The sequence below is a fragment of the Fulmarus glacialis genome, unplaced genomic scaffold, assembly GCF_000690835.1.
Source record: "Fulmarus glacialis isolate BGI_N327 unplaced genomic scaffold, ASM69083v1 scaffold5689, whole genome shotgun sequence".
Classification (NCBI taxonomy): Eukaryota; Metazoa; Chordata; class Aves; order Procellariiformes; family Procellariidae; genus Fulmarus; species Fulmarus glacialis.
The window spans coordinates 1-13,283 of record NW_009231319.1 but is presented as its reverse complement, the minus strand read 5'-3'; the positions used below and the strand labels follow the sequence as shown (position 1 = coordinate 13,283).

Genomic DNA, 13,283 nt, shown 5'->3' with positions numbered 1-13,283 from the left:
CTGTTTGGAAACTCATTGACAGAATTTGCAATTTCTTCCTTCAGCAAACTATTAGAGCTGGTTTAGCTCTTCCTTTTTATGACAAGACTCTGCATTCTAGACTTTCATGTAGCTTTCCAAGTGGCAATACAACAGTCGCGTAATACTGAGTTCAGAACAATTACGCAAAGAGGTTTTACTGCAGAGAAACAGGAAGTTGTTACATGTATGCAAGAAATAACTATGCTTAAAGACTACATTTCTGAATCTTTTCACTAGAAATTCTGCTCTTAATAAAAAAAAAAAAAAATTTATACAAAACCCCCAACAAGCATCTTAATACACAGTGCCAACACTTATATGCAGGGACCTTAGATGTCAAATCAGATTTCCAGAGCAGTTTAAGGCAAACATGGGTTTCCCCTTTTGATTGCATATAGTCTCTCACAGAAACTCAACCTTTTAGATCTCTGTCCTTTCAAAATTCATACTTTTAAATCGTTCTTCAAGCACATCAGAATCTTCATCACTGTCTGTGCTACTGAAGTTTGTATCAAAATCCAGCTCATCCTCCAAGCCACTGCTCTTTTGGCCATTTTTAATAGTCATACACTCAGTTCTGTCTTGTCCTTTATCAATCCTGCAGAAAGCAAGAGGATGTTATCACCACCCATTTCTAGAATTTATTTTTCTTTTAAACAAAAGAATGTGGGATGGAGGGTAGAATATTCTACCAGGGATCGAAGCGGGTGGGAGGTGGGGAGGACGAGGAGAGGGACAATAACCTGAAGTTACTTTCATGTTGACAGGAAAGATCTAAAAGACAATAAAGGAAAGAGTCTGTGAAGGGGTGGGGGGCAATATATATATATATGAACAGTTTGACCAACTAAGCAACTGCCGGCCAGTTGTCACAAGCTAGCAAATTAATAGAGGATGCTCAATAAAGAGAGAACTCTAGTAAAAGAATAAAAACCCAAAAGCCTGCTAAATATATTGCGGTAACTGTGCTCAGTATCAGCCCTTGTTTAGTTTTTCTGTTCACTAGTAACTGAATCATCAAATGACAGGCAAAACGCAAACAGTAAATTGGCTTATGCATATTTTATGGTGTTCTATACCTAAATCCATTTTGAAGTGCTTTGTTCCCCAGGAAGGTATGCAATTTACACTTTGGTATTAAAATAAAGTGTCTTATCCAAGTAAGACTTTTTTTGGCCCAGCCCCACTAATATCAATAGACATTTCACCCCTAGTTTCAGCAGAAGAAAGTAAGGGTAATGACTCCTACTGATTCCTGTCAGGATTATTCAGAATATGGCATAAAGTACAACAGCTTCCTGGCAGTTTCCAAACAAGCTTTATTAAAAGGGGAATAAACAGTGCAGTACTGAAACTACGTAACCTATGAGCTACTTACGGAATTACTATTTCTTCTTCTTTTCCACATTTAGCACAAACTTCTAGTTTACCAGCACATGGTCGACAAATAATATGGTAAGGATCTTTTACAGTCTTCTGGAGGCACTTCACACTGTAAAGAGAAAGAAAACATGATTAAGAAAATATTTGTGGACACTTACTAAACATTCTGTGTTCAAAGACAATATAAACATATTCCTCAAAAGAGGAACAACATGGACAGTGTCATATGAAACAATTGGTGTTTTAACAAGCAGCACTATCAAAATCATTGCCTGTCTTCCCCCTCCTTTAACTTTTTCAGGAAGAATTATCAAAACAAGAACTGAAGAAGAAACATAAAATCAAGAATTTTTATATTTAAAGTGACAAAAGAAACCTTTCCATTCATTTCAGTAGGCAGTTTTACTTTAAAAGCTACGTAACTACTTCTTCTGGTTTAACGATAAAAGAAAAAAAGAATATGGTATAAAAAGGTGCATGCATTGTACAAATAAAAAGCTTTCAATTCAAACACTACAATGTCTCCCTCTTGAACTTCTCAGAGTATAAACAAAGCCAGTGCCGGACTTTGCTTTCTATGAACACAAGCCTGCATGGAACTGTATTCTGAACAAACCCAACCTAATTATGTAGAGGTTTTTGACTATTCTTTTTCAAGATAGGCTAAAACTCTGTAGATTAAGTAATTTGTAAAATGCTATGGCTTAACATTCAGCTGACATCTCTAAAGCCTTGTATTTTTGGAGAACAGAACTCAGAACTATATATCCCATGTAATGCAGCTGTCCTAAAAGTCACTCTTTCTTGGTTCCTCAGGCACTCAAAAGTCTGTCAGGAAAGATTCAGCATACAGTTCTGAACAGTGGATTTGTAGATTTGGCTAAAACAGACTGAAGAAAAATATTAAGTGTTTTTGCATGCCTTATAAGGAGAGATGCACTAACTAGCATTTAGTGAAACAGAATTTTTACTTGCTTTCTCAAATCCCATTCTTAAGCACTACCACCTTCTCCCTACTATCTTCATCTAGGCTCCTGCTGAGCTTTCATTATCAAGATGCACATAACCAATTCCTTAAGAACCTGTAAAATCACAAGAATTGCTGTGGGACACATTTGACAAAAGCAAAGTCTGAACTGCCTGGTGTTTCTGGTCTTGCCTCTCCCCCAGGAGAAACCTACAGTTAGATGTCATTGGAAATACCTACTTAGTTTGTTTGGTGGGTTTTTGTTTTTGTTTTTTTTTTTTTCTTTCTTCTATGTTCAGTTGCATTAGTACTAAAAAAATGTCTACAGCTCTTCCCAGCCATGTCACACCAAACAGGGGCACTATCAATGAAGGTGGATAGACTTTTTTTTTTTTTAATAGTTTAATCTGTAATAATGAAATACTTGAAATAAAAGTAAAGTAGGGATAACTTGTGGTTGTACTAACAATCATAATCTTGAAGATGTTAAAAAACTAAAAATAAGTTGAGGTACAGAGAAGTCCTCCATTCCCATTGTCTGTGACGTGAAGAATTCTTTTTTTTTCCATATAGTCACATTTTTAATGGCTATAATGTGTTCACTTCATCTAGAAGCTTCACCCACTGAAAATCTTCATAGTCTTGGTCTTTCAGAACAGCAGCCCACTCAGCCATTGTACTGCTCCAGGCTAGTCTAGAATCCACCTCCTGTAGAGCTAGAACAGTCTGCAGCCCAATTTACTTGTTCAAAAATATGATGGAAAACATCACATATTCTGCCACAAGCAGCTGTCCACAATGCCACCTTTTCTACTTCCAATGCTTCTCTGATTTACATGCTTTTTTGCTGCTTTTTTTCCTTTGGGGTATGCAGAGAAGAGGCAAAAGAACCAGGGCCACCACCACATGATTTGTTATAGCTCATTACTTTTAAACAGGATGCACATAGTCATTTGAGAAAGAGTTAAAAAAAGACATATCCCAATTTCATCCGTGGTGAATAGAACACAGAATGTTTACTTTGAGAACCAGTGAGACTTCTACCCAATCAAATTTTTTTTTATATGAAAGGGTGAAATTGTTTACTAAAACCAAAATAGTTGTTGCATGTCATTTCGTGTTAAAAAGCAAAACTTCTCACAAGTGGGGGATATAGTATGAACAAACATTCCGTTCCTTTTAACCTACTGAAAATCAAAATAAAATACACTGTCATTCAGGGAACTGCACACACAGATTTACAGAACTTCTTCAAGCAGTTCATAAGCATTTCAGAAGTATGTAACTGAGAACAAAACACAAACACAGTGCGAACTACTGTAACAAAGCCGGCTATATCATACATCACAGCCCAGCTGTAGTTTCTTCGAGTTCAAGGTTTCGTTGTTGAAACACCGACTGTGTCGGCAGCCACAGAGATAAGGACCTCTGCAGCTGAGCGAGTAAGAAGGAAGGAAAGAGTATCTACTTCAGAAAATTAACCTATCACAAACCTATAAATTATTTCAAGATATTTATTACGTTTGTTATGTACTTATCCCAAAACACCTAATACAGAACTGTATGCAAACAATGCTAAACATTTAATATTTAGGATTGTAGTTTCATATACAAAAAGAGAGAACATGCTAAGAGGCAATTAAATGCACATATTGCAAACATTTTGGAGGAATTGAGGCCTCAGAAATGCTGAGAACAATGTTGCTGATGAGTTTTGTTATGACACAAAATCAAAGCCTTCCTCTCCTCATTTCTCTAGTAGACAGTCTTTGTGAACTACAAAGGTTGAGAGATGTGCAGATTCCTCTAGTACTGACTTGCAAAGACACCTTGGAAAATCATGTTACAACTGGTTCAGGTTTGACTTTTTGTTCAGGAGGACACACTGACGGTTTTGGAAACTTACAGGTTCACAGTTCAAGGAAAGAGGGAAGTAGTTGCTTTTCCACTGTATTTTCTTTTCAGAAGTTTAAGATAAAAGACTAATGAATTAGGAAATTAACATTGCATATATATTGTCATTGCAAACTCCAAATTTGAAGAATGTCATATAGTAGCAGCTACTACTTGTGAGTTTCCAAAACTAGAATATTTTCCAAAAAGTTCACGAACTACATTATCAGTGATGAACACAAAGTATCTTAACTCACCATTTTTTAGGTTTTGATAGTAGTTTGTACTTGCTGAATTTTACCCGCCACTCCAAGATACCTTTGCAATGCTGACACACTCCATCATGAAGCTTAGCATTTATTTTCTGAATAAATAAATAAAAATTAAAATAAGAATACATTGAAGATTTCCTACTTTTATGAGCATAATCTTGCTTAGAAAGCATTTCCACCCATCATGTGATTAATACAGTATTTAGAAAGATGTTTGTTTGATATTAACATAAGCATTTCATATCCATTTACCGCTAGTAATTTTCTTCAGTGGAAAAAGTGCTGAGGTAGTCTTTTACCTTGAGGTAGTCTTCATTATTATTATCATAATTTTAATGTTGTTAATAGTACTACTTATTTATGTCATTATATTGTTGATAATAGATTATTATAAAGATTTTATTATTATTTTTTCATCTCTAGAGATTTTACAAAACAGATTTAAGAAGAAATAAGCCCTGAAATACGCAGTTTTTATCCAAAGAAGACAACCCGCAAGACTTAACATCTAACTTATTATTGCTCAAGTTACTGTTATACTAGATACTTTAAGTAAGTAGTCTCCGGATTTTTTCTCAGATCACAATAAAGTAGAATCCACACATTATTTGCAGTCAAATCATTCAATATTTCTTTCATCATAAACTTCCTTTATGAAAAAGTAATAGTACATTTTTGCCCTCAAGTATCTAAGATAAAATCCTCAAAATGGTCATTTCAACTACGGTATATTTTCAAGACAAAGCAAAGTTTACCCTAAGATCTTCTGCAACATTTTGTGTTTAGTTTGCTCAGGAATACAAAATGTCAACTGGCCAGTACTATTTGCACAAGATAAGTTATTCTGAGATGGGTAGTACCAAACCACACTGTTACCTTAAATAACAAGCAACATATGCTTGTACATCCAACCTTTTATTTCTGCTCTATATCTAAAAATGCCAGCAGTAACTTTATCTATCATACGGCTGCGTGTATTCATTCAGAACTTTAAAAATAGAAACTTCACAATTTAAAAAAATGCATATAGCCAAAAAAATTCTATTGTGCCTTTTTTAAGACAGCTTAAAAATGGCTACTATACCAAAATCACATTATTAACATGGTCTAAAACACATTTATTTCTTAGAATATCTAAAAGTTCATTGGAACAGATTCTGCATTAATTGGGGTTAGAGTTTATGTTATTCTTTTACAAACAAACTGAAGAGTTATTCTATGCATACGGTAGCTTCTAAAGTAATTTCCTGTTTTTATGACCCACAAGAGCTTCTTACTCCACAAACTTCTACTTCTATACATTAGACAAAAGAACAAGCCTAGCTTTAAAAATACAGCATCTTATTCTATTCTGAAAAATGTATGTGGCAGAGGAAATGCTGCTTTCGAGTGAATATACTATGGGACTTGTTTTCCATTGTTTCCATTTTTACTAAACTTCAACCATTCAGTATGAGTTTTCCCATGGTGCGGTTAACTGAAGGTGTGGTGCTTTTTGGCTGGTTCAGTTAAAAGACAGTAAACTTTTTTCCAATGATCAAATACAGACTTGTCATATTAAAAAACAAAACAAAACAAAAAACCACCAGAAAGAAACAAGGTTTTGCAGAATGCTTGAACATTGAATACAGAAAGCTGTGGTTCTGATGTCAGCCATGCATTATGAATTACATTTTCCAAGAAACACAAACATTTGGCTAATGTGGAAACTTTCTGAGAGAAGAAAATAATTGGTAAGTTCTCAGCAGATACCTGTTAAAGGAGCTGGCAATTCAAAATGCTGTCAGAACTGACTATGTTCGTTCTTTCAAAATTCATGCAATTTGAAGATAAGCCTTCTTTTCAGCGTTTAACTAGCCCAAAGTAAGGCTCCAAGTAGTATAGCCTGAATAAGCTTCTAATAACATGCAAATTAGAACTTCCCAGTTCTCCCTCTCACTCTCCTGATTTGCATTAATTAGTAATGCAGGAGGGGAGAAAGACACAAACGCTGTAATTCATATTCCCAGGTGTTCTTTATTGTGATACTATTTTTCGCAGTGCTAAGGCAGAACCCAATAAACGTCAAAAGATTGCAATAGTTTAAGCTGAAGACAGCTTTGTGTTTCCAAAGGGAGTTAGCTTCCTTGCTGAAAACTACCTCGTTTCCAATAATACGTCCTGACATCACAGCTGGGGACGGGAGCCCTGTTACTAAGTGATGCAGGGACAGGCTCAGCAATGCGTAACGCACTTGGAATGCAAGCGGCCATGCTCAGCACTGCATGTGGCACAAACAGTGCAGAAGAACAAAATAGGAACTACTTTCACCTCTTATCTGGAGGAAATCCAAAGTTTGTCAAACAGCCAGCCTGTTACAAGTTCTGCTAAACATTCGCTATGGAACAAGGAAATATGCATAATTATTATTACTGGAGCTTTATAAAGCTCTTCCCCCTCCCAATATGCTTATCACCTAGCTCCAGAATACACAACAATCATATAGTGATTTATTTTTTATTTTTGTTTTTTATCAGACAAACTAAAACGCAGGCCATCCCAAATTCCGAAGATGCCTTTTAATGCTACTCATAGTATAGATCTTTGCATGAAAATACCGTCTCATAGCAAGGCTAAGAGACTAGTCATGTGGCATAAAGACTGTATTATTGGGACTTCTTCACCTTTGCTTTGAACAACAAAGCCTGCATCTTACCTGATGCTCTCATCCCAAAGATTAGTCCTCTCTCTATATTAAAACATTGTTTCACCACTGAAAAAGGTCTTTAGAAGACAAGTAACACACAAGAAGCTCTAAAGTAAAGTATAATAAAGTTAATGTAATTCAATTACACAGCAACAATCACACTATCCACATAAAGGCAATGAATCTCTATCAGAGCTGGTCTATGTATTTAGATTACTTCTACACAGTCACATTTGAACTGTTCCATTTTCTTGGTATGATCAGCGACACTTCAAATATCCACTGCAAAGACGAAGATTAAGAACATTGACCAAAATGCTGCCTAAGAGTCTTTTGACACCAAATTAGAATGTAGCTATGAAGATCACATTTACATGTAACTTAAGATCCTGATCCAGGCATAAAGACGCCTGGACTTTTCAGCCTAGTCACATGTAGGACCACAAATCTTACACAGCAACTCAAAAAACCCACATGGTATCTGCTCAGAAAGTAACAACTGGAAAAAAGACGACAGCTTTTAAGTTCTAATTTCCTCCTTCCAACAGGCACAGACACAGCACAGTCTCTTCCTCCCCTTCAGCAATTTCCTGTATTTTTTACTCAGTGTTGGCACTTCAAGTATGCGGTGGTGTAGTTAATCATTGGCTCAGCACAACTGAATATGAGAGAGACTATGACTCTACAATCCTTCTACCAGGCTGTTGATTTAGAAAGTCAATAGAGAACGATGGATTGATGTAAAGCAAGCAAGCAAGCAGGAAGATTTGCAGAGTTTAACCTTGGCTTGTGTTTGCCTTCTAAGTTTATTTTGCTCAGAAAAAATGCCTGATATTTAAATGTTACTATTACTAAAAGAAGCTGATAATTTACTGTGGTTTTCTACACTAAATTCAGCATTGCCTTTGACCAAAAAAAAGTATCATATCACTTTCAAAAGCAACACAGATTTGAAGAAGCAAAGCAAGCTGTCCCTAATTGAAGATTTGGATAAGATGTTTTTTCAGATTTTTTAAATCACCAAAGAACATGTGAGAGTAAGTTCTCCTAACAAACTGGAAGAGAAACTTTCCTGATATCTCAGTTCCCAGTCAGAACAGGAAAGTTATTAGTTAAATCAAAAAAATCCCTCCGCTGCTTACTTTTCCTATTAATATTCACTTTTTAATATATTTTGTACATTGTTCAAACTTTCATAAATTCATATTTTCTTCCTTTCACCCATTTAATAGCTGGCTTTCCTTTAAGGTACAAAACAACAACAACCCACACAAAGACATGAACAAGATCTGTCAGCTTCATTATTCCCTTCCAACTTTTCTACCCAGCTTTTACGCAGGTAGTTAGCTCTCATACACGAAGAGGTGGTAGTGCTTATGGTCTGAAATGGATTTCTTGGTGTGAGAACTACTCTGACAAGTTAGACTCTGTTTCTGTCACAGCAGTTTCTCTATTCTTTTTTTTTTTATGCTCATTTCCCTTTTTTAGTCAATAGCTCTTTCCTCTTTTCTTTTGCCATACTTCCCTCCAAGGACAAATGCAACTCATCCAGTGCTTACAGTATTGTCTATATTCTCTCCAAAGAAATTACAGTTATGCAATACAGACATATATAAACAGTCTTAAAGTATACAGTCACAAAATATTCCATGTGCATATTATATATACACACTGTCAGGTCAACTGCATTAACGAAACAGCATCCTCTGTATGCTCATGTAACCCAGTATTAAATCATTTAACAACCCGCCAAAAGCAGTTCAGAATGTATTAAAGTAAACACACGCACCTACACCTACTAACTTGGCACACAAAATAATCCCTAGCTTAAGCTAGCATTAAAGCACTCACAAGCAAGATGTAATGATGGGGTTTCAAAGAAGCCTCACTCTCTGTTTGGAAGTTTCTAATTATGTGTGAACCTATTGTTGGCTATGTTGATTTCCTCTATTGAAAGCAGACTCCTACTACTGAGCACACATCAGTGGTCTATTCTGCTGTAAATGAATACAATGTCAATGCCATCCATAAACTTCCTTGTCAGAAGCACAGGTGATACTGCTTCAATCAACAAGGCTGAATGCAGCATTTCTGAATAACTACACTTCACAGAAAAACAAAACTCCACAAGATCTCCAGCACATGACTACAAAGCAGGCAGAGTAGATCAGCGCAGACTAACAAATGTGAAACTGTGATACGAGACACCAGCTTTTCAGGGTTCTAATACACACTTCTCAGGCTGAAACAAGTCTCCCAAAGAGCTTCACTTGCTCACATATTGTATCAGTATTACTCTTTCTAAAGAGAAGTGTATTTAACATTTTAACCAAAGCCTTAAAGTCTTCCTTACATCCATACTGGTTATGTATGGATGGCTATATAGCTAGCATTTAAGGCCCTTTCGTGTTTTATTGCTACAGACTTTAAAACACATGAAATCAAAAGCTTTCTCTAAGCCCAATTCCAAATTGCCATCTTGGAGATCAACATGTTAAGCTTTTTTCAGATCTGTGAACACGGATCTGAAAACATGCAAGTAACCAGCAAGAGAATGCACACACTTGGAAGGACCGAGAGTCAACTCCCACCCTCTTCACCACAAAGAACTGAACACACACACACACACTGCTCTTTCTCTCTCTCCACCCCCCGGTCCCCCCCCGAGTTAGGTTAGAGCCCAGAATAGATGCTATGTTTGCTCCTCTTTTCCGTACGTGAAAGGCTATAACCCAGGCCTGAATGCACTTCTGAACCCAGAATAACAGGGTGGCTAGAGAGTAGACTTTAGCCTACCAAGCTACTCTGTGTTGCAGCAAGAACAGAACCTAGCCAACGTCCAATACTGTTTCTGACAATTCCAGTTGGCTACTGGTTTATCTATACCTCCCCTCTGAACTTCAACTCACGATCACTGACTCAGCATTTAAGCTCTGTATTCACCTATTCTGTTCCTACTGCCTTCCCACAGTCTTGACCAGTGTCTCCACCGAAACAAGTTATTTATCCATACAGCCAGCTGAAGAAGTAGCTGACATCAACACTATGGTAAAGCTGAGGTTCAGAGTTAATAACCTCTGAAATTTAGGGAAATGCGGATTATCATCTGGAACGTACTTAATGAGAGGAAAGAAATGGAGAAACAGATCAGTCATTTGGGTGTAAATATGAATCACTTTGTGGTTTACCATCTCATTACAATGGAGTTCTAAATGTTCTCATTGAATGCTATTTGCTTTCATCTCTAGAACTACTCCAGCTTCCATGTTGACTTATGTAATATACTTTACATAAAATGTATATTCATATAACATAATGTATATTCCTCAGCTCAGAGCCACAAACAGCTGTTCTGGAATATACTATGTAAAGCAACCACCCATAAACAAATTCCAAGATTCAATAACTAACACCACAGTGTGTCTTACCCTGTCCTGGCTCTTCCTTCTTCAGTTCACCCTAGGATGCAAGCTTTCCCAGCGCTGTTGTAGGCAGCTACGCAAATACAGTAGAGAGGCAGTGTACTTTGCTGCAAGGGTGTTTCAACTCAACTAGCCTACCCCAGAGAAATGCTGTAGTAAAGATTGATCATTAGAGGAAAGACAGATGGATCTTTCAGCATGTTCTGCAAGTAATCAGATCTATGGTCTTTAAGATTAGAAAATGGATGCCAAGGACAGTGTCAGACAGAAAGCACAAAACCTTTCAAAAAACCACGAAACAACTGGATAATGACCGCCAGCAGGGAAAAGTCGAAAGACTATTAGATCAATTTCCTCTGCAGATACTACTTCCCTGAGAGAAGCAGCAATAACACTGCAAATAACTACCTCAACTCCACCCATAGTACAACCTGAAGCTACTGTAGTTAATATTCAACATCGCTAATGGAGTGCACAAACGCAGCAGGATAAAAATTTTAAGCTAAGAAACATTCTGCAGCCTTTCAAGATAGTATTGTACCGGACAGTGTATAACAAGTACTCAAAGATAGGGCAAATACCTAAAAAAAGAAAAAAAAAAATTCAGCAGTGATTTACAGGTGATGCACTCTCTTTCAGCAGCTGGGAGCATCCTTCTGATCTACTGAGCTAGTGAGAGGTGGAAAGGAATTATGTCCCACTCCTGTACAGTCCCTGTGATCAAATTGCTACTACTTCTTCCTTTCCCTCATCATGCCTTGAACGTCTGTGGCCCATCTGATCATTCAGGACTACACAAGACAGAGATGCAAAACGGTCATCATTCAGCATACTCTGTATCTAAACCATGACATTAATCACCACTTAACCTTTGTAGTCTAACTTCTTTTCAAATTTCTCAAATAGCAGAATCAGGCCTAGCCATCATTATAAAGACCCCTGTGTATCCCATAGCACTAGAATTTCTACATGACGGTACGCCAAAAGAAAAATGCATCCTTTCCCTTTACCACACACTATCTAACCGTGTAATAGGAAGCACCTTCTTCAAGAAGCTTCTTCCCTGTGTTCAGCCATCTCCATGAACTGGCAGGCACAGAGAGAAAAGAAATAATTCGCTTGAAACAGAAAGGAAAAAGACACAGTCCCATATCACAGTTAATGCCCACAGTGAATCTTGGCTACATTCAAAAGCTTTTAAAAAACTTTTATTTATCTGAGTGCATGGTACTGTGTAGCCAGCTCTATATGATATAAAATATTTAAAAAGGGAAGAAAAACAGCAATGTGGGTATTAAAGTGATTACTTCTGTTACAAAACTGATGTCAGAACTCGGTTTCTCTTTGAAGACTTTTCTGATAGACCAACTCTCTAGGATATTTTTGTGTGGGTATGTGTGTAGAGACCAGACAGGAGAATACTCTCCTATCAGGGATCATGCAGTGACTCACACAATAAAGAACACTGGCACTGTTTAGAGCCCCAGGAAAGCCTGTTCAACTTGCAGAACCAGTCCTAGAACATCTGAAAAAACCCCAAAAAACCACAACCAACCAAATCTCCCTCTTAGGTGCCATCGCTTTAACTTACTACTTTCTTCCCCTCCTCACAGTTGTTTTTGACAGCCCAGTTGTCAAAGGGATATTGACATAACAGCAAAGGCACCAGATAAGCCTCTTCTAGAACGCTCATCTTATGTTTTGTTTTATTCAACTCTTCCAGTTTAGCCTGTAAGACAAAACATCCCACTTTGGTGTTGGTACTGCTCAGGCACGCTGCTTAGTCTTCATCCTCTCCCGCACTGCTATTACGTTACCACAACTACAACGTGCATAGAGCACGTTCCAAGAATATATGGTAGACCATTACCTTTTCCTTGCTTAGAAACAAAAAAAGACAACAATGGTCTTTTGTAACAATAATGTGACAATACCAAACCGTAGCAAAAGCACTGATGAAACAGCTACAGACACCTTTCCATGTAACTACTCGGAAAAGCCCCTTAATAATTTTTTAAAGCCTTAAAGCAAACACGAGTCTTTTTTAAGTTGTCTCAAAGTATGCAAAATGAAACTTGATATTTATACGGATGGTGGGGGGAGTTGTTCAAAGTAAATTCTTAGAATGTTAAGATGTCTGAAGTAAGGCCACGTAATCACAAACTTTGAGAAGACCAAACACCTTTCAAGAAGTCCCATGGCCAACACTGCAGGGAACGTTTACTTACTGCAGTCACGGCACCAACGCAAGTGCTTTATCTCCTCGTAATAGTTCTTTGGCTTAACGAAGGCCTTTCACGTGATAAATATGATTCAAGTACCACACAGTGCATTTCCTCACGCAACAGCCTAAGACACGGGGCCAGGTGACAGCAGACTGAAACGGCTCCTTACGGATTACTCCCTTAACGCCGCAGTGATCCCTTTGGACAGGCCTGGGCCAAAGGTTTCTCCACCGCTAAAACGAAGACGTTCCTTGGCTTCCGCTGCCGTATGGCTTCGTTTGCCATCCCTCCGGCAGAAAGCCGCACAGGGACAGGCCACCCCTCCAGAGGCACCTGTGCCCCCAGCAGCCCCCCGGGGCTCCTGTTTACGCTTTCGGCACCAAACGCCTCCAAACCCCTTCCGCCGCTCCGTCC

At 37.7% G+C, this 13,283-nt stretch overlaps 1 protein-coding gene across 1 annotated transcript; it reads right to left on the bottom strand.

Annotated features, from left to right (window-relative positions):
* Nucleotides 1–441: 441 nt before the first annotated feature.
* Nucleotides 442–13,154, bottom strand: LOC104072049 (chromosome unknown open reading frame, human C9orf85). The gene is made up of 5 exons (XM_009584524.1): nucleotides 13,080–13,154; nucleotides 12,236–12,373; nucleotides 4,522–4,628; nucleotides 1,400–1,513; nucleotides 442–619 (listed from the first exon to the last, which is right to left on the bottom strand). The coding sequence occupies exons 1-5, from the start codon at nucleotides 13,152–13,154 to the stop codon at nucleotides 442–444; spliced, it is 612 nt and encodes a 203-aa protein (XP_009582819.1).
* Between the last annotated feature and the right edge of the window lie 129 nt (nucleotides 13,155–13,283).